General features: G+C 36.5%; 1 protein-coding gene across 1 annotated transcript in view; it reads left to right on the top strand.

Moving 5' to 3' along the window:
* LOC121370972 (ecto-NOX disulfide-thiol exchanger 2-like) overlaps window positions 1–26,714 on the top strand; it is a 40,481-nt gene that overhangs the window by 501 nt on the left and 13,266 nt on the right. The window contains exons 2-7 of the mRNA XM_041496544.1: window positions 3,433–3,626; window positions 9,166–9,289; window positions 10,256–10,462; window positions 13,102–13,344; window positions 17,010–17,222; window positions 22,758–22,864. Of these exons, the coding sequence (XP_041352478.1) occupies window positions 3,433–3,626; window positions 9,166–9,289; window positions 10,256–10,462; window positions 13,102–13,344; window positions 17,010–17,222; window positions 22,758–22,864 (1,088 nt within the window). The remainder of the gene's footprint in view (window positions 1–3,432; window positions 3,627–9,165; window positions 9,290–10,255; window positions 10,463–13,101; window positions 13,345–17,009; window positions 17,223–22,757; window positions 22,865–26,714) is intronic.

Below are 26,714 nucleotides of genomic sequence, written 5' to 3'. Positions count from 1 at the left end.
CCCATCCAAAGTTATCAAAGACTGTGGTATTTGCTGCCCTATCTGTGGGAAAGTACATATAAAAGACCCCTTGCTGCTATTGGAAAAATGTAGTGGGTCACGTTGACCAAATGTTTGACATCCACTAGCTGATGATTAATATATCAAAATGCTCCAATGGTAACTTTAAACAGAACTAGAGTACATTGATTTATTAATCATAAGCTATTTGATGTCAAACATTTGGTAATTTTTGACATATAGTCTTAGACAAAAAGCCAGCTACATTTTTCCATTAGTAGCAAATGATATTTTATATGCACTATCCCACAGACAGGGTAGCACATACTATGGCCTTTGATATACCAGTCACGGTGCACTTGCTGTGACGAGAAATAGCCTGATGGGCCACCAACGGGGATCGATCAGGCGAGTGATTTAACCTCTGACCTACTTCCCGCCCCAAACCTTTTTATTCAATTTTTTCCATGATTACATTCTCAGTGTACTTCTGTTGACCCGCTTGGTATCCTTGTCACTAATACAACTAGTCTAACCCAAGGTTCTAACTAATGAAGAGGATAAGGCCAAAAAAAAAGAAGAAGTTTGTTTCAGGTAAAAAGGCCAAAAAAAGTAGGGTAGGTAGGTAGGATTTTTTTTTTTTTTTTTTATAGTTCAAAGAAAGGTTCTCAACCTTAAATGTGTTTGCCAGAGAAAAACTCAGTCTCAAGATGAAAGACATGAAGGCAAGCTGTCTGAAAAATCTTAGTTTACTCTTTGCAGCCAGAGAGAAATAAAAACAATCTCACTGTCAATGTCAGTTTTAAGTTTCACATGCCATTTTCAAAAGACAGGAAAACTAAAAAAGTTCAAACTATTCCTTTCACCAATAAAAGTCAGTAGATGACTGCACAGAAACGTCACAGCTTTGTCCAGTTTTGTCAGAGGATGACTGCACAAATTCGTCCAAGTTGGTCATTAGATGTTTGCACAAAACGTTCTGAGATTTATCCAGTCAGTAGATGACTGCACAAAAACTTCACAGATTTGTCCAACTTGATCAATAGATGATAGCACAAAAACTTCACAGATTTGTCCAACTTGGTCAATAGATGATTGCACAGAAACTTCACAGATTCATCCAACTCGATCAGTAGATGATTGCTGAATTAGACCTAACGACCGTGAAGGCGTGAAACACTGGTAATTGCTGAAGACTATTTTTAAACGTAAGTGAAGCGTAGCATTGATAAGGAACTTTGACAAGTGGCGGACAGATGCTATAACTGTACCGAAATCACATGACATCATTCTTTTGTACTTTCATATAGGCAGTTTGCTCTGTGAATGTGTGTGTACTACTTAATTTATTGTATCAAGTCGGTGTTCAACAAGTTTTTTTTAGTATCACTGCGCCTACCTGCTTGTCTTCTTTGGAGGCAAATTGCGGTCATAGGATGCCATCATAAGCAACTTGAAAGCATCAGGTGGTGTTTCTATCGATGTTGACGCACGTGCTGTATCTTCACGTGCATCGTCTGTGCACACGAATCGGACTGCATTCAAATTGAAGGTTGAGGCGAGATCGCCTACAGTGAGAGCCCAGTCTAAATCATAGCCATTGCCTATAGCTTTGACGGAAAACCCCTCTTGTATCTCTGGGCGCACTGTATGGAAAACGTCACTGACTCGACACATTGACGCAAAAGCCCTGATAATTCTCACCCCTCCTTCACATGGGTGCATTGTTCAACCCTGGCGGCTAACGCAAACTGTACACAACTTGCCGTCATTTTGATTCTCAAGAGTGCTTTCCCCTGACAAATCCTGACATGTAAGAGTTATCCTACTGTAGTACTTCTGTCGTCTGCTTTGTCGATCCGCGACCATAACTTCTCTGTGCGCTTCCCCCCACCCTACCCCACCCCAGCAGAAAAAAAAAAGTTCAGGGTCGGTGGCAAAATTTAGGGTCGGTCGGGTGACTGGAAACAAAAGATTTTTTTTTTTTGGCCTAGTAGGTGCTTATAGGATCCTCTTAACAATGTCAGAACACAGGAAAACAAGGACTGGAATGTGGAGGTGGAAATTAAACGAATTTCAATGATTAAGGAGCTGCCATATCACTTTCAGGAAAATATTTTATATAAAAATCAAGAGATTGTTTTTTTTAGTTTTTTTTAAATGTCTTTTATTAGTCCACTGCTGGTCCCACTTAATGGTAGTATATAGGTTTCATATCCGACAATCCCATATATATATATTGGTTTTTTCCCGGAATATATATATTTTTTTATTATTATACTCATGTCTCAAGATATTGAGATGAAATTTTTTATAGCTTTTTCATGTACATTTACAGAGATGCCAACTATTATGAATTTGGCGGAATCATTACGAATTTAAAGCATAGATTACGCTATTACAATTGTCTTGTTCAAAATACCGATTTTTAGAAAGAAAATCATAATTTCACATATTTTTTGTTGGATCGTATTTTGAAAGGCACAAATGTTGTTAACACCAGAGAAATGGAACTTTTGTCCCTCTTCACCGTCAACAATCGTGGGTTTTCCTCCCTTGTTCTTTAAACTTAGGATTCCGAATAGCGAGCATAGCAAGCGTGGTGATATAGAATAAACCCAGTCTAGCAATCGGTCTTCTTAACAGCCCTGATGTTTGCCATTTGGATAAGGTCTTGAATTTGACTTTACCAAAATATTGAAAAACGCGCCCGAGCCATCACCGATAACATTCCTATTTTGGGGGTGGGTGGGTGGGTGGGATTCCTATGACTCTCCAACTAGGGTTGGCTTCTCTGCATTTACAGATCAATTTTGACTTTCGTAGGGATTTACCCATTTTGGATAGTTCTAGCCAGATCAAGTTTGATTCTTAGTGGAATTTACTGGCCTCGGTGGCGTCATAGTTAGGCCATTGGTCTACAGGCTGGTAGGTACTGGGTTCGGATCCCAGTCGAAGCATGGGATTTTTAATCCAGATACCGACTCCAAACCCTGAGTGAGTGTAAGGCTCAATGGGTAGGTGTAAACCACTTGCACCAACCAATGATCCATAACTGGTTCATCAAAGGCCATGGTTTGTGCTATCCTGCCTGTGGGAAGCGCAAATAAAAGATCCCTTGCTGCCTGTCATAAAAGAGTAACCTATGTGGCGACGGCGGGTTTCCTCTAAAAAAAACGGTCAGAATGACCATATGTTTGACGTCCAATAGCTGATGATAAGATAAAAAAAATTAATGTGCTCTAGTGGCGTCGTTAAATAAAACACTTTTTTTTATTCGAGGGCCACAACTCTGTAAAAGTTGAATTTATCCATGTTTGTTATGGCCTTTGAACTTGGAGCCCAGTTAGGGAATATGTATTGCTCTGGCAGTAATCTCTTAATGCTTGATATTCATGATTGTTTTAATGGTTGTACTGTGTGTTTTAACAGATGACACTCCCTCCAGCACGACCACCCAGGGTGCTGACATGCAGGGCGGGGCCATGATGCCAGCACAAGACATGTATGGAATGAATATGATGAACATGATGGGGCCCAGCATGGACCCCAGCTCACAGATGAACATGATGGGGCCTAACATGGACCCAAACATGATGATGATGGGGCCCATGGCTATGAATCAGGTGTGATCATCTTCATAGATTTTATTATTCAGATTTATTACAATGCCAGTAGATTATTTGTTAATTAATGGCTATAAATGCAGGATGGTCTCTCTAAATTTTTATATTTTGATAAATATTAAGCATTAAAATTCTGAACATCGGCCCGATGATCGTGGAAACAGTTGTCTTTAATACAACTTAAAGCTTACAGATAACCATGGCTTCTGCCAGAGGGTACGAAAGGTAAAATTATGTACCTAAAGTGTTGGAAATTAAAGGATATTTTTTTTTTTTTTTTAGAAAGTTTATAGTAAGAGAATTGCTGTTTAAACTTTGTCAAAGTACATGAAATGCAGTGTTGAATTTCTAAAGATTATAAAAAATGTAATTACATATAGTCCATCCCATCACCTGCAAAAATGTTGTTTTTTTTGTAAATAATTTCAGTTTGGTATGACATAAGAAGAATAATAAAAGTAAAAACACATTTTTTTGTGACCAATAACTTGTAGTAAATTCCATAGCATGAAAAGTTCCCTGTCGGACAGACTATATTAGGAGCATTTATGGTCCATTTTGTTTTTATTACATACCTTCAAATTATGAAAGCCTGATAACCAACGTGTGTGTGTGTTTGTTTCAGTATGGCATGATAGGTCTGAGAAAGCCTGATAACCAACTGTGTGTGTTTGTTTCAGTATGGCATGATAGGTCTGAGAAAGCCTGATAACCAACTGTGTGTTTGTTTCAGTATGGCATGATAGGTCTGAGAAAGCCTGATAACCAACTGTGTGTGTTTGTTTCAGTATGGCATGATGGGTCGGAGAAAGCCTGATAACCAACTGTGTGTTTGTTTCAGTATGGCATGATAGGTCTGAGAAAGCCTGATAACCAACTGTGTGTTTGTTTCAGTATGGCATGATAGGTCTGAGAAAGCCTCATAACCAACGTGTGTGTTTGTTTCAGTATGGCATGATAGGTCTGAGAAAGCCTCGTAACCAACGTGTGTTTCTTTCAGTTTGGCATAAACGGTCTGAGAAAGCCTGATAACCAACTGTGTGTGTTTGTTTCAGTATGGCATGATGGGTCGGAGAAAGCCTGATAACCAACGTGTGTGTGTGTGTGTTTTCAGTATGGCATGATAGGCCGGATAAAGCCTGATAACCAACTGTGTGTTTGTTTCAGTATGGCATGATAGGTCTGAGAAAGCCTGATAACCAACTGTGTGTGTTTGTTTCAGTATGGCATGATAGGTCTGAGAAAGCCTGATAACCAACGTGTGTGTTTGTTTCAGTATGGCATGATAGGTCTGAGAAAGCCTGATAACCAACGTGTGTGTTTGTTTCAGTATGGCATGATAGGTCTGAGAAAGCCTCATAACCAACGTGTGTGTTTGTTTCAGTATGGCATGATAGGTCTGAGAAAGCCTCGTAACCAACGTGTGTTTCTTTCAGTTTGGCATAAACGGTCTGAGAAAGCCTGATAACCAACTGTGTGTGTTTGTTTCAGTATGGCATGATAGGTCTGAGAAAGCCTGATAACCAACTGTGTGTGTTTGTTTCAGTATGGCATGATGGGTCGGAGAAAGCCTGATAACCAACGTGTGTGTGTGTGTGTTTTCAGTATGGCATGATAGGTCTGAGAAAGCCTGATAACCAACTGTGTGTTTGTTTCAGTATGGCATGATAGGTCTGAGAAAGCCTCATAACCAACGTGTGTTTGTTTCAGTATGGCATGATAGGTCTGAGAAAGCCTCATAACCAACGTGTGTTTGTTTCAGTATGGCATGATAGGTCTGAGAAAGCCTCATAACCAACGTGTGTGTTTGTTTCAGTATAGCATGATAGGTCTGAGAAAGCCTCGTAACCAACGTGTGTTTGTTTCAGTTTGGCATAAACGGTCTGAGAAAGCCTGATAACCAACTGTGTGTGTTTGTTTCAGTATGGCATGATAGGTCTGAGAAAGCCTGATAACCAACTGAGTGTGTTTGTTTCAGTATGGCATGATAGGTCTGAGAAAGCCTGATAACCAACTCTGTGTGTTTGTTTTCAGTATGGCATGATGGGTCGGAGAAAGCCTGATAACCAACGTGTGTGTGTGTGTGTTTTCAGTATGGCATGATGGGTCGGAGAAAGCCTGATAACCAACTGTGTGTTTGTTTCAGTATGGCATGATACGTCTGAGAATTCCTCATAACCAACGTGTGTGTTTGTTTCAGTATGGCAGGATAGGTCTGAGAAAGCCTCATAACCAACTGTGTGTGTTTGTTTCAGTATGGCATGGTAAGTCTGAGAAAGCCTCATAACCAACGTGTGTGTTTGTTTCAGTATGGCATGATGGGTCTGAGAAAGCCTGATAACCAACTGTGTGTGCTTGTTTTCCATATGGCATGATGGGTCGGAGAAAGCCTGATAACCAATGTGTGTGTGTGTGTTTTCAGTATGGCATGATAGGTCTGAGAAAGCCTGATAACCAACTGTGTGTGTGTGTTTTCAGTATGGCATGATGGGTCTGAGAAAGCCTGATAACCAACGTGTGTGTTTGTTTTCAATATGGCACGATAGGTCGGATAAACCTGGATAACCAACTGTGTGTGTGTGTGTGTTTGTTTTCAGTATGGCACGATAGGTCCGAGACAGCCTGATGACCAACTGTGTGTGTGTGTTTTCAATATGGCATGATAGGTCGGATAAAGCCTGATAACCAACTGTGTGTGTGTGTGTGTGTTTGTTTTCAGTATGGCATGATAGGTCAGAGAAAGCCTGATATCCAACTGTGTGTGTGTGTTTGTTTTCAATATGGCATGATAGGCCGGATAAAGCCTGATAACCAACTGTGTGTGCTTGTTTTCAATATGGCATGATAGGTCGGATAAAGCCTGATAACCAAATGTGTGTGTTTGTTTTCAGTATGGCATGATAGGTCGGATAAAGCCTGATAACCAACTGTGTGTGTTTGTTTTAAATATGGCATGATAGGTCGGATAAAGCCTGATGACCAACTTTGTGTGTGTGTGTTTGTTTTCAGTATGGCATGATAGGTCTGAGAAAGCCTGATAACCAACTTTGTGTGTGTGTGTTTGTTTTCAGTATGGCATGATAGGTCGGAGAAAGCCTGATAACCAACTGTGTGTGTTTGTTTTCAATATGGCATGATAGGTCGGAGAAAGCCTGATAACCAACTGTGTGTGTTTGTTTTCAATATGGCATGATAGGTCGGAGAAAGCCTGATAACCAACTGTGTGTGTTTGTTTTAAATATGGCATGATAGGTCGGATAAAGCCTGATGACCAACTTTGTGTGTGTGTGTTTGTTTTCAGTATGGCATGATAGGTCGGATAAAGCCTGATAACCAACTGTGTGTGTTTGTTTTAAATATGGCATGATAGGTCGGATAAAGTATGGCATGATAGGTCGGATAAAGCCTGATGACCAACTTTGTGTGTGTGTGTTTGTTTTCAGTATGGCATGATAGGTCGGAGAAAGCCTGATAACCAACTGTGTGTGTTTGTTTTCAATATGGCATGATAGGTCGGAGAAAGCCTGATAACCAACTGTGTGTGTCTGTGTTTGTTTTCAATATGGCATGATAGATCGGAAAAAGCCTGTTAACCAACTGTGTGTGTGTGTTTTCAGTATGGCGTGATGGGTCAGAGAAACCCTGATAACCAACTGTGTGTGTTTGTTTTCAGTACGGCATGATAGGTCGGAGAAACCCTGATAACCAACTGTGTGTGTGTGTGTTTTCAATATGGCATGATAGGTCGGATAAACCCGGATAACCAACTGTGTGTGTGTGTGTTTGTTTTCAGTATGGCACGATAGGTCCGAGAAAGCCTGATGACCAACTGTGTGTGTGTGTGTTTTCAATATGGCATGATAGGTCGGATAAAGCCTGATAACCAACTGTGTGTGTGTGTTTGTTTTCAATATGGCATGATAGGCCGGATAAAGCCTGATAACCAACTGTGTGTGTTTGTTTTCAATATGGCATGATAGGTCGGATAAAGCCTGATAACCAACTGTGTGTGTTGGTTTTAAATATGGCATGATAGGTCGGATAAAGCCTGATAACCAACTTTGTGTGTGTGTGTTTGTTTTCAGTATGGCATGATAGGTCGGAGAAAGCCTGATAACCAACTGTGTGTGTTTGTTTTCAATATGGCATGATAGGTCGGAGAAAGCCTGATAACCAACTGTGTGTGTGTTCTGTTTGTTTTCAATATGGCATGTTAGGCTGGATAAAGCCTGATAACCAACTGTATGTGTTTGTTTTCAATATGGCATGATAGGTTGGATAAAGCCTGATAACCAACTGTGTGTGTTTGTTTTAAATATGGCATGATAGGTCGGGATAAAGCCTGATAACCAACTTTGTGTGTGTGTGTGTGTGTGTTTGTTTTCAGTATGGCATGATAGGTCGGAGAAAGCCTGATAACCAACTGTGTGTGTTTGTTTTCAATATGGCATGATAGGTCGGAGAAAGCCTGATAACCAACTGTGTGTGTGTGTGTTTGTTTTCAATATGGCATGATAGATCGGGAAAAGCCTGTTAACCAACTGTGTGTGTGTGTTTTCAGTATGGCGTGATGGGTCAGAGAAACCCTGATAACCAACTGTGTGTGTTTGTTTTCAGTACGGCATGATAGGTCGGATAAACCCGGATAACCAACTGTGTGTGTGTGTTTGTTTTCAGTATGGCACAATAGGTCCGAGAAAGCCAGATGACTAACTGTGTGTGTGTGTGTTTTCAATATGGCATGATAGGTCATATAAAGCCTGATAACCAACTTTGTGTGTGTGTGTTTGTTTTCAGTATGGCATGATAGGTCGGAGAAAGCCTGATAACCAACTGTGTGTGTTTGTTTTCAATATGGCATGATAGGTCGGAGAAAGCCTGATAACCAACTGTGTGTGTGTGTTTTCAATATGGCATGATAGGTCGGATAAAACCTGATAAACAACTGTGTGTGTTTGTTTTCAGTATGGCATGATAGGTCGGAGAAAGCCTGATAACCAACTGTGTGTGTGTGTTTTCAATATGGCATGATAGGTCGGATAAAACCTGATAAACAACACTGTGTGTTTGTTTTCAGTATGGCATGATAGGTCGGAGAAAGCCTGATAACCAACTGTGTGTGTTTGTTTTCAGTATGGCATGATAGGTCGGATAAAGCCTGATAACCAAATGTGTGTGTTTGTTTTCAGTATGGCATGATAGGTCGGAGAAAGCCTGATAACCAACTGTGTGTGTTTGTTTTCAGTATGGCATGATAGGTTGGATAAAGCCTGATAACCAAATGTGTGTGTTTGTTTTTAATATGGCATGATAGGTCGGATAAAGCCTGATAATCAAATGTGTGTGTTTGTTTTCAGTATGGCATGATAGGTCGGAGAAAGCCTGATAACCAACTGTGTGTGTTTGTGTGTGTGTGTGTGTGTGTGTGTTTTCAGTATGGCATTGTAGGTCCGAGAAAGCCTAATAACCAACATGTGTTTTGTTTTCATTATGGCTCCAAGAATTGTCTGATAACCAACGTGTGTGTGTTTGTTTTCAGTATGGCATGATGGGTCCGATGGGCACAATGGACCCCTCCATGATGAACATGACGATGATGGGCCCGCCCCCGGAGAGAGAAGTAATAACCTTGAAGTCATGTGTCCTCTACCCGCCACCACAAAGTTTGTATAGTCATCATTAGTTTACACATATAGTTTACTAGACGTTTTTTTTTCTGCAATACTTCAAAATATTGAGCTGAAATTTGGTATATAGGTTTTCATGTACAGTTATAGATCAAGCTTGACTATCATGGCGATTTACCCATTTTTCAACTGAGGAGAGACAAAAAATAATTTGTCAGGATTTGTTTTTTCGCAGTGCCTAAAAAATATTCTTATTGTCCATCTCATCCTTTAACAAAAAATCTTTTGTAAATAATTCCAGATTGGTTTGACGTAAGAAGAAAAGTAAGTGTTTTGAAAATTAAAAAAAATACTATTCTTGTGTCTAATTTAGAAAACAATCGGCTCAGAAATGAATAACTTGGAGTAAATTCCATGAAAAAAGGTGTTCGCTGTGTGACGGACTATAGGTTAATGGAACTTGGTTTATAAGTATGCTGATAATGTTTATAGTACAGGGAACAATTTCTTTTCGAAATCTTGATTCACAATATTTCTATTGTTAATTGAAAATTGATTAGCAGCTACAGTTTAATATTTTAAAGTTGTGTAGTGATCTCTGGAAAAGTGCGTAGCGAATTGTGACGCGATACTGAACAGAAATGTTCCCTGATGGTAGGCTAGACATTTAATTCTATGGAATTTTTTATAGATTGGGGGGGGGGGGGGGACAGCCCAGTGGTCGTTCTGGGATCGATCCTCATTGGGCTATTTTTCATTCCAGCCAGTGCACCACGACTGGTATTTCAAAGGCCGTGGTATGTACTACCCTGTCTGTGGGATGGTGCATATAAAAGATCCCTTTCTGCTAATCGAAAAGAGTAGCCCATGAAGTGGCGATAGCGGGTTTCCTCTGTGTGGTCCTTAACCATATATTTTGACGCCATATAACCGAAAATAAAATGTTTTGAGTGCTTCGTTAAATAAAACACTTTCTTTCTTTCTTTCTTTCATTCTTTACAGACGCTGCCCCTCGCAGTGTGCGTGAGCGTCCGCCGGGCTGTCGGACTATCTTCGTGGGTGGGCTACCGGAGACCGTCACGGAGGAGATCCTCACAGAGGTGTTCGAGAAGTGCGGCAACATTGTCAACCTGAGAATCAGCAAGAAGAACTTCGCACACGTCAGGTTCGAGTTCCAGGACTCTGTGGAAAAAGCTCTCTTTATATCGGGTTAGTGTCACACTCTTTCAGTGGTAAAGCACTCTTTATATCAGGTTAATGTCTCATTCTTTCAGTGGTAAAGCGCTCTTTATATCGGGTTAGTGTCACACTCTTTCAGTGTAAAGCACTCTATATCAGGTTAATGTCGCATTCTTTCAGTGGTAAAGCTCTCTTTATATCGGGTTAGTGTCACACTCTTTCAGTGTAAAGCACTCTTTATATCAGGTTGATGTCGCATTCTTTCAGTGGTAAAGCGCTCTTTATATCAGGTTAATGTCGTATTCTTTCAGTGGTAAAGCGCTCTTTATATCAGGTTCGTGTCGCATTCTTTCAGTGGTAAAGCGCTCTTTATATTGGGTTAATGTCGCATTCTTTCAGTGGTAAAGCACTCTTTATATCGGGTTAGTGTCACACTCTTTCAGTGGTAAAGCACTCTTTATATCAGGTTAATGTCGCATTCTTTCAGTGGTAAAGCGCTCTTTATATATCGGGTTAGTGTCGCATTCTTTCAGTGGTAAAGTGCTCTTTATATCAGGTTAATGTCGCATTCTTTCAGTGGTAAAGTGCTCTTTATATCGGGTTAATGTCGCATTCTTTCAGTGGTAAAGCGCTCTTTATATCGGGTTATTCTTTCAGTGGTAAAGTGCTCTTTATATCGTGTCGCATTCTTTCAGTGGTAAAGCGCTCTTTATATCGGGTTGGTGTCGCATTCTTTCAGTGGTAAAGTGCTCTTTATATCGGGTTAATGTCGCATTCTTTCAGTGGTAAAGTGCTCTTTATATCGGGTTAATGTCGCATTCTTTCAGTGGTAAAGTGCTCTTTATATCGGGTTAATGTCGCATTCTTTCAGTGGTAAAGCGCTCTTTATATCGGGTTAATGTCGCATTCTTTCAGTGGTAAAGTGCTCTTTATATCGGGTTAATGTCGCATTCTTTCAGTGGTAAAGTGCTTTATATCGGGTTAATGTCGCATTCTTTCAGTGGTAAAGCGCTCTTTATATCGGGTTGGTGTCGCATTCTTTCAGTGGTAAAGTGCTCTTTATATCGGGTTAATGTCACATTCTTTCAGTGGTAAAGTGCTCTTTATATCGGGTTAATGTCGCATTCTTTCAGTGGTAAAGTGCTCTTTATATCGGGTTGGTGTCGCATTCTTTCAGTGGTAAAGTGCTCTTTATATCAGGTTAATGTCGCATTCTTTCAGTGGTAAAGCGCTCTTTATATCGGGTTAATGTCGCATTCTTTCAGTGGTAAAGTGCTTTATATCGGGTTAATGTCGCATTCTTTCAGTGGTAAAGTGCTTTATATCGGGTTAATGTCGCATTCTTTCAGTGGTAAAGCGCTCTTTATATCGGGTTAATGTCACATTCTTTCAGTGGTAAAGCGCTCTTTATATCGGGTTAATGTCACATTCTTTCAGTGGTAAAGCGCTCTTTATATCGGGTTAATGTCACATTCTTTCAGTGGTAAAGCGCTCTTTATATCGGGTTGGTGTCACATTCTTTCAGTGGTAAAGCGCTCTTTATATCGGGTTAATGTCACATTCTTTAGTGGTAAAGCGCTCTTTATATCGGGTTGGTGTCGCATTCTTTCATAATTGTGCTAGATAGACCAGCAATTGTATATCAAGAATTAAAAAAAAAAAAATTAAACAAATTGTTTTCTTTTAATACCAAACCAGTTTATTCCAGGTGAGAAATTTTAATTGCACAGAAATCCAGGGAACATTTTGTTTTTAAAATCTTGATCAGCGATATTTCTAGTCTAGTTTTTGTTGCAGGTTACCGTATGAAGATTGAAATGTTGTTTTTGTTGCAGGTTACAGTATGAAGATTGAAATGTTGTTTTTGTTGCAGGTTACCATATGAAGATTGAAATGTTGTTTTTGTTGCAGGTTACAGTATGAAGATTGAAATGTTGTGTTTGTTGCAGGTTACAGTATGAAGATTGAAATGTTGTGTTTGTTGCAGGTTACAGTATGAAGATTGAAATGTTGTTTTTGTTGCAGTTTACCATATGAAGATTGAAATGTTGTTTTTGTTGCAGTTTACCGTATGAAGATTGAAATGTTGTTTTTGTTGCAGTTTACCGTATGAACATTGAAATGTTGTGTTTGTTGCAGGTTACAGTATGAAGATTGAAATGTTGTGTTTGTTGCAGGTTACAGTATGAAGATTGAAAGGTTCGTTTTTGTTGCAGGTTACAGTATGAAGATTGAAAGGTTCGTTTTTGTTGCAGGTTACCATATGAAGATTGAAATGTTGTGTTTGTTGCAGGTTACCATATGAAGATTGAAATGTTGTATTTGTTGCAGATTACCGTATAAAGATTGAAAGGTTTTTGTTGCAGGTTACAGTATGAAGATTGAAATGTTGTGTTTGTTGCAGTTTACCATATGAAGATTGAAAGGTTGTTTTTGTTGCAGGTTACCGTATGAAGATTGAAATGTTGTTTTTGTTGCAGGTTACCGTATGAAGATTGAAAGGTTCGTTTTTGTTGCAGATTACCATATGAAGATTGAAATGTTGTGTTTGTTGCAGGTTACCGTATGAAGATTGAAATGCTGTTTGTTGTAGGTTACCGTATGAAGATTGAAATGTTGTTTTTGTTGCAGTCTACCATATGAAGATTGAAATGTTGTTTTTGTTACAGGTTACCGTATGAAAATTGATGATAAAGACGACAAGGCGAATACCGGTCGCATTCACGTGGATTACGCCAACGCGCGCGATGACCAGTACGAGTACGAATGTCAGGAACGAGCGTTGATGCGAGAAATGCGACACCAGGAGCGGCTACAACAGGCCATGTTGAGGCCCCCCAGTCCCCCACCCCTCACACATTATACAGATTCGGAGGCGACTGTGCTTGTGGAAAAAATTAAAGGATGCTCAAGTAAGTTAAATATTTTAGCCACGTGTCCATATACCCTTCCTCTTCAGCATTATACACATGTTGAGGCCTTCGTCGTTGTGGAAGAAAATTAAAGGATGTTCAAATAATTTAAATATTTTAGTCACGTTTCCCTATCCCTTTCCTCTCCATCGTTGTACTCATGTTGAGGCCTTCGTGTTTGTGGAAAGAAATTAAAGGATGTTCATATAATTTAAATATTGTAATAATATTTCTGTTTTACCCGCCTCCAACTCATACAGATTTTTAGGCATCTGTTCTTGTAGAATGTTCACAGGCCCTAATCTAGTTGAAAAACTTAGGAGAAGTAACTTCTCCCTTCTCAGAAGAAAGGGGAGAAGTTTGATAAAAATCGGCAAAGTGAATATTTATCAGTACATTTCGTACGTTTAGCCATATTCCACGTTTATGCGAAAAAATTGTGAATTATACACTGTTGTAATCGTAATATTTCGATAATTACTTCTGGTAATAAAATTAAAATAAGACAGTTGTATGTTAAAACGTAATATTATTAAGTAGTTGATAATGTGTCGTTATGTTAAAATGAAAGTAATAATTAGTATGTTCTGGCATTACTAAAGTGAATGTGGCCAAGGATTAACAACACTTGACTGGTCACAACAAACGGCGCGACATGCATCAATGTACAATCTGGCGCCAAAGTAAATTCACGGACCGACATGGTGACAAGTGAGCTATTATAGTAAACACGTAGAGTCTTGGCGTCTGTTGTGTGATTTTGTTTTTGAAATCGGATTATGTCCAAAATATTACGGTGACTTTGACTTCTCACTACGGTACTGCTAGTAACTCGGCGTCTTGAGCCAACTTTAGGCGGGGAAAAAACACTCATTTCGCTGGCAAGATTAGGGCCTGTGTTCATGTAATTTAAATGTTTTAATACAGCCCTCTACATACAGGGTTCGCACGCATCCTGGAAAACCCTGGAAAGTGCTTAATTTTTTTTTTTACCCTGGAAAGTCCTTAAATGTCCTGGAAAAGTCAGTTTACCTCCTGGAAAGTCCTGGAAATTTGAAATTTTGTTTCTAATTTTTTTTAGTGATGTTACAAATACATAAATAATCGCGTTTGACTTAGGTACTCCTCCCCCAAAAGAAAGAAAGAAAAACCCCCACAAAAACAATACCTAAACGCATCGATGATTATAATGAGGTCGACTGCCATTGGTCAATTGTTGAGCAGGAAATACTGTGTTGGTTTATTTGGTCTATAGATAGGTGTAGTGGTGCTCGTTAGAGCACGAGTAGATAATCTTAATTGCGATGGCGACACAATTCTTCAAGCATGGAATCCGGATAAAAAATATATACCAGTATGACATTAAAAAAAAGAAAAAGAAAAACGGGTAGATGTGTAAATCACTTCTGCGAAAATGCCTAACAGAAAGTGTACGTTTACGACAGGTGGCTAAAAAAAATTATTTTTAGAAAAACAAGCACGCGTCTGACGTCATATAAGTTGACTACTTGCATGTAAATAATTGTATGGACCTGTTAAATCCCGACAAATTCGAGTAACTGAATAAATCCATTTAGCTCGTAAACGTTAATTAAACAGTGTATAATTAAGTAGGAATTAACACCTCACAAAGTGAGCTATCGCTTTAACAATGGCCCACCGCTTGGGTCTGAATCCTGTGCGACGAGTTGTGACCATGATTAATAATTTGACCAGAAAGAAGCCCATATCTTTAAATAAACCCCATCGATGTAACGTGAGATTAAGAATGAGTTTAACACCATAGAGATTTGCAAAGGCCAAGCCGAAACAAAGGAGATGTATATTTCAAAAGGCGCACGTTCAACACGCTTTGATTTAGCAGCTGAGCTTTAGCTGCTGAGCTTTAGCTGCAAGGATTTAATTGACAACTAATTTACACAAGGAGGCGTGGACAAGACCGGTTTAGATCACACCAATAATTATAAACGTTCTAAGCTGTTTCATACTTGTTTGTGTGTGTGTATGTGTGTGTGTATATATATATATATATATATATATATATATATATATATATATATAGTTATTAAATATTTTATTTCAACAGTTTTAGTTTACAACTTTACCATCCAAAAGTTATATCCAGAGTGGGGTGTGACTACTGTAGACCGTGTGTAACAAGTATTGTATGTTGGAGACATAGCAGCCACTGACTAAACAATCTGCTAGGGTGTCGTTAAACAAAAACTTCTTTCCAAGTCATATATTCAGACCCCTGGAAAAAGGTAAAATAGTCCTGGAAAATGAACGAAAATAGCCCTTAAAAGTCCTGGAAAATGAAACCATTTGAAGTGTATGAACCCTGGTACATAGCAGTAGGCATCATCTGGCTCCTAGATAGAAAAGTTAATGTAGATGGCTGCAATAATATTTAGTTCCATAGAAAATTAGCATCTATATCATTGTATTGTGAACTAGTTTCTATAGGGGAAATATTTTAGTACCAGTACTTTGTCCAAAAACACTTCTTTTAAAGTGTGCTAGAATACATTAACAATTTATATTTGGTGGTTGAAATTTTTTTTGTTGTATTACAAAGTTAGTATACATTCTGTTGTACATTGATCATGTGTTCCACAATGTTACCCATTACAAGCTTCTTTATGGAAAAATATTGTGTTCACTCTCTAAAAACACTGCATTTACGTGAATTTATCCGAGTGTTCTGTGGGTCCGAACATAGGCCCATCTCCACAAGAAAGAGCAACTGAAAATTCCCAATTTCTATTCTGAAAATTAATATATATAATTGTCTATTCTAATAAATTAATTTAACAGTGATGTACTGCATCATTCAGTGGCCTGAAAACATATCCTAGCAGGTATGATTTACTTTCCCTAATTTTCCCAATCCCATCGGACAAGGGACCATGGCGAAAAATCACGAATAAATCCCTGATTTAATATATTCTGGAATTATATATTAAAGGGACAGACCCTAGTTTTTAAACACTAAGGTATATTTTTTTTATTATTGGAGCCGTTTTATAATCACTGAAATCAAACGTTACCTATATTTTATTGTTTGGGTTATCCATTTCCGTACAACCGAAGTGTTTCTGGTCATCCTGGTGTTTCTAATACCACAAAATGCATTTTTCATATTTAAAAAAATGCACGTGCATCTGAGATGTAACGGTTATGGAGTCGAGTTTTAATCTACTTCAGGGCTTCTGGAATTTTGGTAAAATCCAGTAGCCATGGGATCGGTGATTTTTAAAATTTACTAGTCATGATTAAAAATTCACTAGCTCTACTTTACTTTAAGTTAATACAATTTTACTAAATAATAGTAATAATCAGATATGTCATCTAAAGAGGAGGATAGAGCTTAAAAACACTAACACTGGCAATGGTAGTTATTTACTAGCCCAACATTGAATATCACTAGCCATGAGAGTGGGGCTACCATAATCTAGAAGCCCTGTTATTTTTAAGGGTATTTCACTGTTTCAACGTCTCAGACTCCTTTTTCACTCTGTTGTAACGTTAACCAAATGTGTTACGGGTTTGTAAATTAACCAAACTCGGTGTCCATTTTTATACATTGAAACTTTAATATGACTAAGAGAGAGAGTGTAAACTTTAATTGTAACATTGTGTATAATTTTTTTTTTTTTACGTAGATGACCTGGAGTTCATAGATGTGTCCAACACGCTGGTGCAGTGGATCGACCGAGGTCACTGTAACCGCCGCTCAGCTGCCGTCTTCTACAGCATGGTGCAGTCGGTGAACTCGCACGTACGCAAACTTCTCAACGAGAAACAGCAGCTGGAGGAAGAGCTCGAGAATATGAAGATACGCATCCGCATGCGAGTCCAGGACATCATCAAGCAGTGTACGTATAAATAACAGTCGGGCAGGGGCACGTTTTGTCGTGCATTTTTTATCCTTTTTTTTAAATCTTTTTTTTAACCTTTTTTTTAACCTTTTTTTTCTTCTATTATTATTATTATTATTTTAATATATACACACATGACCGGTGGGAAGTTGTTTGAATTTTTTTTTTTTTTAACCTTTTTTTATATATATATATATATATATATATATAAGACGGCTGTATCTACTGACAGGGCTAGCTCTGGGTGAGCAAAACATTTTGTCAAATTATTTATTAAACTTTAAAAATGGTAAGAACCTAGTTATTTGCTAACAAAACAGCAATGATTGCATGAAATTATTTCGCCAAATTAAAATAAAATCTGCCAATTGTTTTTAAAATTCTTTACAAATTGGCGAATTCGGCGAGTGCCAGAGCTAGCCCTGCATGAAAAGTATGAGGTGATTGTGGTTGTAGTAAGTGTCTACGATCACCACCTGCCACCTTCTGTTGGGCTCTCTTGACACAGTAGACACAGTAGAAGATTCCAGCCAATGATTGGCTAGCTGTGGACATTCGGATCAGTCCATTATGATAGGTGGGGAATACACAAAGGCTGAGAGATCAGGTTAAGTATTATTAAAATAAAACATTCTCAGTTTTCTTCAAGATGAATAGAATCGGTTCAGAATTGGAATGTGAATATTAAAGATATATGGTAATATATATACAGTTCCAAAATAGAATTCTGGATAGATTCAGGTATTTATATGGTATCAATTACAAATAATAAATATAATGTGGCTTGTACTAAATGGAAGGAAGGAAGACGTGTTTTATTTAATGACACACTTGACACATTTTTATTTACGGGTGTATGGCGTGGAACATTAGGCCGGAAAAAAAAATTAATTGTTTCCTATTACATGCTGGAAAAATATAGGGTAGGTAGGTAAGAAAAACATTTTATTTTGGAAAATAATTTTATTTATGGATATTAAATAAAGATGTTGACTACCGGTATCCAAAATAACCTCTGCATGTATAGAAATGCATTATGCAAACCAACAATACCATTCATCACAGTGTTTTCCCTAGAAATGAAGTAAGGCATGGTAAAGTGACGTTTTGGGGGCATATTTTATGTGTAGTTTTAAATATAAGGGCTTTTATTTTCCATTATACAATTTTCAAAAGGACAAAAACCTTATGTCCATTTTATTTTCTATATCTATTTCATAACTTAATTAAAAAAAGGAAATATGTAGTACTATCCACATAGGTGTGTTTAAAGGCTTCTTTTTACATGGGCAACTTATAAGTTTATAAAAGGCAAGGCATTTTGATTTTGAGGGCAACATGGTGCTAACCTATCTGTGGGAGAGTACATACAAAAGACCCCTTGCTGTTTAATAATAAGCAGGAGGTTTACTCTCATACTAACACTTGACTTCTGTACTGGTCCAGGACAGACTTGGTTGAACCTTAATTGGATAGAAACCAGTAAATAAGTTATAACAATTTCTTTTCATGAAAACTGAAAAGAAGGGTTCTATATTTATCTGTCCCAACAATAACATTAAAACTTTTTTTTATGAATATTATCTTTCCTAGTGTATCTAAGAAATGGTAGGCTTATCAATTTTATAATTTGCAATGTTAGTTTTATTCTGTATGCATCCAGTATTAAAGTGCACACTTGGTTTGAAGCAATCAATTGGTCCAATGAATAGAAATGCAGTACAAATGCTCAGGATGCTCAAACGAATATTTAAAAGTAAAGTTTGTTTTATTTAACAATGCTGCTAGCTAGAGCACATTGATTTTTATCTTTAATATCATCGGCTATTGGACGTCAAACACATGGTCATTCTGACACTGTTTTTAGCAGAAACCCGCAAAGTTCCCAGTGACCACTATAAAAAATAACGAAAACGCATCGAGATCTTACTGACATATTTAATCATTTGATTTGGCAGTAAACTCCATCAGTATCGGTAAACATTCCCTCCCCTAGTTTATCAGAAGGTCACTAAATTTCTACACGGCCAATTTGTCACTGGAGTAAATCATTAAATATAGTTATTATTATTATTATTATTAATCAGAACACCTCGCTACGCTAGATGTAGAGTAAATCGGAAAAGATCGCATATATTCGTGAAAACAATTTTCCGACTCTTTGCCCGATATCTCACGAAAGTTAACGAACTTCAATTTGAAGGGAAGTAACTCCATCAATCAATTGTTAGAAGAAAACATTTCGTTGCTAACGAGTCGCCAATAAAACTAAATTTGCGACAGTAACACCACCGATATACGTCCGCAAATCAGAAAACACGGTAGGGTTATCCCCTAAATGACACAAAATTAGTGCTTGTGATAGTTTTGGAATGTTTTCGTAAAAATCGTTGTTATATTTTAAAAAAAACATTTTTGGATATGCAAAAAAAGTTTTATGGTCCGTCGGGTAACCGGAAACTAATATTTTATGATACGCCTTATGGTTATGGACCACATAAATAATATGAGAGAAACCACTATGCCCCCTACTCCATGGCCGGTTCTTTTTTATTAGCACCATCCCACAGACGGGATAGTAAATACGGTACCAAGGCCTTTCTTACGCCATTTGTGGAACGAGAAATAGCCCAGTGGGTCTTCCTATAGGAGATTGATCCTAGATTGATAGTACGTCAGCTTTACCACTGGTCACTATACTAAATAAATTCAGTATCGAGCTCTGAGAATTGAGCATTTACATAGGCCATTTATGAGTTGTGCGAAAAATTTCACATTTTGTGTTAACTTTTGTGTTAACTTAAAGGTCACATTTTGTGTTAAACTTTTTAGACCATACAAGTCATGTTCTAAATTTAATTTAATTTGCATGCGAACATTTTTCCCCAAGGCATGCACCAATTTACAGAAAAATGTAACAACTTATGGGGTTATAAGCTAACTTAGCTAAGTCACAAACGTAATGATACATGGCTTTGATGGTGATTCTTTCCCGATATAAATTCCTCAATGTGGTATCCTTAGGAGAAGCTCATGTGAAGCCGTAGCCGAATAGCCGCAGTTTAAAATGTGCCGAGGTGTCATTAAATATTCCTTTCCTTTCCTCAATCGGTGTAAGCTCTAACATATATATATACTCATGGTAAAAAGTTCCTGATCATCAAATAACTACAAAGTTTGTAAGTGGTTGCAATTTGGCACGATGATGACATCATCATAATTGTGAAAATCATCTCGTAATGTTTACGCATGACCAGTAAATAATTTCTTGAAAACAATTTAATTTTTCTTCGTTACCGTTAAACATACTTTGTGCAGTACGTGCATATATATATTGTAATTCTAATCATCCAGTTAACAACATGCAGGCCTGGTAAGTGGAAGGAAGTTAAAATGATAACAGACATAATCAGTGCTTTTGCCAGAAAGAAATTTTTGGGTATGGCGCTATGGAATTGAATGCAACCACAGTCAACAGGAGGTATGGGGAGCTTCCCCCAGAAAGAAAATGGGTTAAGTTTAGGGTTAGGGTTAAGAAAATCATACAGTAATGATTAGATTAACTAATTTTGTCAAAAAAATAAACTTTAAAAAAAATCTGGGTATGGCGCCATACCCGTTTTACCTTCCTGCAAAAACCCTGATAATATATATATATTTGAATGAGAAATTTTTGTTATGACAGCCTTTTATTCTTATTAAATATTACAAGAAAACTAAATTCAACTAATATTCCCAATGTCTTGTAACATTTGGCTTAAGAATTGTTTGAGCTAGTTCCTTGTTTACGATGAAAACATGCGTTTTACTTTGTTATAGCATTTTTGATTCCTGAAAGGTAGGTGGTTATGAATTATATCTGTTGATATTGAAAAATGCATTGATGTACTGCATAATGTTTATAAAATATATTAATAATTCGTTGAGCAGAAAATGTCATTGTTCAATCATTTTGTTTAATATGGACATAGTTACATTTGAAACATACAATTCCATGTACCGTTAACAAAATTACATGAAAATATTTATTAAGCAATTTTCAAAGTTCACCATGCACCTGAATTTAGCTGTACTAGTAAAATGAATACCAAGCCATAGGATTCCAAATTTTATGTAAAACGTGAAACACCTTTTTTGGTTCTGTGCGTTGTGATCATGGGAACCTATCGGAAACTGTTTTTAGGTTCTGTACTCTATATAATAATAGTCATACTCTATATAATAATAGTCGTACTCTATATAATAATCATGGGAAACGAAATTTCAGTTCTGTGATTTTACCGACATGGTACCGAAAACTATCGTTTCCGTGAAATCTGAAGGCCTGTGATACGCCTGACTTTTATTCTTGTTTTATGGTAATTTAGTTCTAATATGCAAATGAACATGAAAAGGTCACTCTGACTCAACTGTAAAGAATCATTTGCAGGAGTTTTAACTGGTTTAAGTGGCCCAGTTTTAAAATGATCACTAATATTTGTCTATGTCATGCCGAAAATACTGTTCAAAGAACTAATTTAAAAGAGATATTAACATGTTTACGGTTCTTTGTATATATTATGTTTCAAATTGTCTGTCAAGGTGGCCGACAGACTAAAACGATGAAATCAACTGTAGTTTTAAGGGTAATTTGCATTTTATGTGTTGAAAGTTACCACATACCTGAAGTTAATTAATGGTAATCGGGGAACATTTTCTTTTGAACATTTTTATTAACAATGTTTGCTATCAGTTTAAAATTGATTAGCAATTAGTATCTAATGTTACAGAATTGAGAAACATTCTGTGAAATTTGTATAGTGAATCACAACATGATATAATGTTGCCTGGTAATTTAACGAAACTAATATTAGCAGACAGGAAAGGTCATTTTCTCTATTCTGGTATGTATACACATTCAGGAAAATTTTAAAATTACCAAATTGAATGTCAAGGCTGTTGTGAGTTCAAATATGATTAAAAACTATTTTTGTCATATAGCATGAATAAGGGAATAAGATGTTAAATATATACTTTACACCAGATTTACATTTTCATTCTGACTGAGAAAATGTAATAAACATATTGGGTGTTCATTATTCGAGTATGAATTCTTTGTTATCTGCTTATATGCAGGTATATTTACCTGAAGCTAGATTGATTCACAACTGGCACTGCAGTTAAAAATGTGAAACAATTCCTTGCGGAATAGTAAATGCAATAAAAAAAAGAGTAATAAATAGCATCAATTTACAAATGTTTAATTAATCAGAGTAGGAAAGTATTCCTCTAAAATTTTGTTTTGAAATTGTACTTGAATTAGTCACTTCCCAATATTTTAAGTAAACAAAATATTGAAACATAAAAAGAGGTTTCAAACATATTTGCCAGTGTAATGTCTTCCATTCGATGTTTTGAGACACTGTATTATAATATATAAGCTATGACTTACAACAGCCTATGAGAATTGAGTTTGGTGATTTTCACGAGGAAGGTGGTCGGAGCCCCAGTGGTCGTACTGTGTATTGATTGATATTTTGTTGCCATTTTAAGTTGATCAGATAGAAAAAGTGTTCTCGGCCGCTCTCAGACAGAAAGCTTGGGATCACTTCACGAAGGCTCAGAGAAAGAACATAGACACGTGGTATAAGCAGTGCAAGGTACGTGCTTGGTAAAGACTCCTCACTGCTGCACACAGAAGCCTGAGATCAGGACCATTCTTCCTCTGAAAAAACAAGAAATGTTGAATCAAAATCAATTGTTTGATTAAAGTAAACATCAAATCAAATCGGTTTTTGGATCGATAAAACCAGAAATCAAATCAGTTCTTGGGTTTAAGAGAAAAACCAGAAATCAAATCGGTCCTTGGATTAAAAAAAGAACAAAATCAAATTATTTCTTGGATTAACAAAAGTAAACAATCCAATCAGTTCATGGATTTTTAAAAAACCCACCAAGAAATCAAATCAATTTTTGGATTAACAAAACAAAAACTCAAATCAGTTCTTGGATTAAAAACTTGACAACTCGAATCAGTTCTTGGATTAAAAAACAAAGCAAAACAGTTTTTTGATGAAGATAAAAGTTTAAATATTTGGTTGATGCTATTTTTAGTATTTGTATATTAAACCTTTTTACATTTGTTGTAACCTGATGTAAAATTACACTATGTTTGCTTCACGTTTTGTTTCTTAAGCCTGATTTATGTTAAATGGAGACATCAGACTAAATTAGATAGAAAACAGAAATGACAGTAAAAGTTGGAAAAGAAATAAAGAGATAAATTCATTAATTTGCAGAGTTTTTACAAGGTAAGTTTAGTTTTGCATAACTCATTTTTTCAGTTGTGCATTAAAAGGGGCAATAGTTTACCTGGCAACGCATAATTTATGCCCCATTTAATACACATCTTTGTAATCACTAATTATGAATCCCTATTTAAAAATACACACTTCTTAATTTTCACAAGTAATTTGACCAAAATAATATGCCCTATTTATTTATAGCAAATAAACATATAATGTTAACAGGTTAGGAATAGGAACTTAGTTATTAATAATTGAAACGTTTATCAGAAACAAGCAAACAGTTCGTACTCACTTAAAAGGAAATCGTTAATGAGTTAAAACAATTACATTAAATTACAATTTTTGTATGAATTGCAAAGTTAAAATGAAAGTCTCTGTCTACCAAACGTTAACATCTTCAGGAGAAAACTGAAAATAAAGTTTAAGATAATTTATTAAAGTGAGAATGGTCGTTTCAGGCTTCTTTCTCAAAGCAGGTCTTTATCAATGTTTACGTTTCAAAAGCTCTTAATGCAGTAGATGTAATGCCTGTAGTGTTTCAGTAAAGTCGACCAGTTACTAGGAGGAAATTACAACATAGGTGCGTTATTATATTTGTCTTAAGTTTTAACAGCATGCAGTATCTTTAGCGAAGTTGTTTCTCTGCACTAGGCTGTTGTGCTAAGGTTTGGTATCCACAGCAATGGAGTAACAAAAGGTAAAATGTCAATTTATTCACCATAACCATTTTAGCATGCACTTGGCCTTTTGAAGTCACAGTGGATGTTACAGAATGTCCAATGGAAGTGGGTCGAAGCTATGGTAGTGCTGAATTCATTGACGGGATATATCCTTATCGTAAGATGGTAAACTTACTAATCGCAAGACATCTGAAAGACGTGACAGGTAGACTATAGTTTACTTTATTGCTTCTATCATGTATGACGTACCCGTACAAAGGGCTGAGCTGGTCCAAAAAGGACAGTGGTACAAATGGTGTATTAACTGTTTCTAATACTGGCCAACAATGGAGAAACTAAACTCAAACCAGTTTCTATTAAATATGGGACTGGTTCAAGTGATTTGAGATTCAAAATGCAAACCAATTGTTTGATGAGTAGACAAATAGAGACTTGCAGAAGCACTTATAGCAAATAAAGTTTTATCCAGTAATAGAATGGAACAGAAAGAAAGAGAAATATTTTATTTAACGACACGCTGAACACAAGAAATGAACAGATATTTCAGAAAGGAACAGATAACTTCACATAGAAAAAATTACCAACAAACACATATTTTTAGAAAATAAATTCAGTCTCCTAGATTGAGAATCTGTTCCAGACAAAATGTTTGGTAGGAAATAGTCCAGCATTGATTTTCCTAGGTGTAAGCTGTTAGTGTTGCGTTGCTATGCATGTAGGTTGGTAGTCGAAATGGTAAGTAGCAGAATAGTAAAGAAACGACAGGCATTACAACTACTGATAATCATATTTAGGATTACAGCGTTCGTAGATCAGATGGATATGAGCTATGATGTAGGAAAACACAAGGTCGACATGAAAACCGTTTTTCTTTTCTTTTTTAATTATTTGTATTATTTAGTATTAATTATTATTTGATTTTCAAATTGTCATGTTTTAATAGCTTTACACTGCTTATTTGAAGTTTATTTAATTGAACTGAAAACGTTTGATGGCTTTTAGAGCCCATAGTCAAAGTATGAATTTTTTTTTAAAAACACATAAAAGAAATATGTTTTTAATTTCATGTTTTAGTGGTGTGTTTTCAAGTAGCTGGATTTGTAAATGATGTTGACGTCGTTGTTTTCCTATAGCACTGCTCATGTATCAGGTTATTCATAAGATGTCCCGCTTATTTGAAGTTGAATAGTTGAACAAATATGCAACACAGAATTTTGAAATGTCTTACAAAACTAGTTTATTGTGTTGTGTTTTGATGGTAAAAAAATTATTTTTATACATTGCTTACTTTGAAAATGATACAAAATGTAATGTCCAAAAATGCTATACTGTTGAGAATATACTCAACAGATGGTCGACTGCTCTCATTGGTATAGCATTTATTAAAAGTAAGCAATGTATCCAAATAAAATGTTTACCATCAAAACACAACATAATAAATCGGTTTTGTGCAAAATTTCATTGTTTTGCATTGCATATTGTTTCCACTGTTAAACGTTAAAAAAATGGGATGTTTTTCTTAATCACCCAACATATACATAAATATGTATATATAATTTGTGTTTGGTTGTATAAAAATAAAAGGTGCATTGTAGGCAACGTGAACAAATGCACAAGCTAATATATAAGTATGTGTACAATTTGGTACTGTGTTTAGTTGGGGGTTTTTCTTCTTCATTTTGACGAAGTCGCAAGATGAGACATTGGTACTAATCTCTGTCGGTGGCATCCCTTGAAATTTGTTAATCAGTCAACATAGCCACCTCAAAAAGCTGTTGCAAAATTGATCTGTAACAGCAATTTTTATTTTTACTATGTATTTTCTTTGTTATTATTTGTACCACATTGCTGTAGTAAGATGACTTGAATTTCGAGAATTGTGATGGTGTTGACGTAAACCTTTAGGTCTCAGTTGTATCTTTGCATTTAACTTTGTTTCTCACATACTGTAAGACCTTGGTCATTAAAACATGGGTCGTAGTTAATCTGTGACTTTTCATCTTAATGGATGTTAAAAACTTCTCTTTTTTTTCAATTATTATTCTTATATATATATATATATATTTATTTTTATTTAAAAAAAAAATTTAATCACAAATTTTATGTCAAGAATTAAAACAGCAAACAAAACAAAAGGACGAATTTAAAAAAAAGAAACATCAAACCAATTTATGGTAGGTGAGCCATTTTAACTGTTTTTAAGTATAACCAGGTGTGTATGAAACTGTCCTCCTCGGGAAGTGGTCTGTCTAGTCAGGAAGCTGTTCAAAACTGCAATCTCCAGCATTCCCAACCAGTGCACCACAACAGGTCAAAGGCCGTGGTATGTGCTATTCCTGTTTGTGGGGAAAGTACATATAAAAGATCCCTTGCTGCATTAAGAAAATGTCGCGGGTTTCCTCTATTGACTACATGTCAAAATTACCAAATGTTTGACATCCAGTAGCCGATGATTAATAAATCAGTGTGCTCCAGTGGTGTCGTTAAACAAAACAAACGTTACTTTAGTTGGAATATTTTAC

This window comes from Gigantopelta aegis, chromosome 1 (genome assembly GCF_016097555.1).
Source record: "Gigantopelta aegis isolate Gae_Host chromosome 1, Gae_host_genome, whole genome shotgun sequence".
NCBI classification, from domain to species: Eukaryota; Metazoa; Mollusca; class Gastropoda; order Neomphalida; family Peltospiridae; genus Gigantopelta; species Gigantopelta aegis.
The sequence above is the reverse complement of the archived record's forward strand: the minus strand, read 5'-3'. Positions and strand labels throughout refer to the sequence as shown.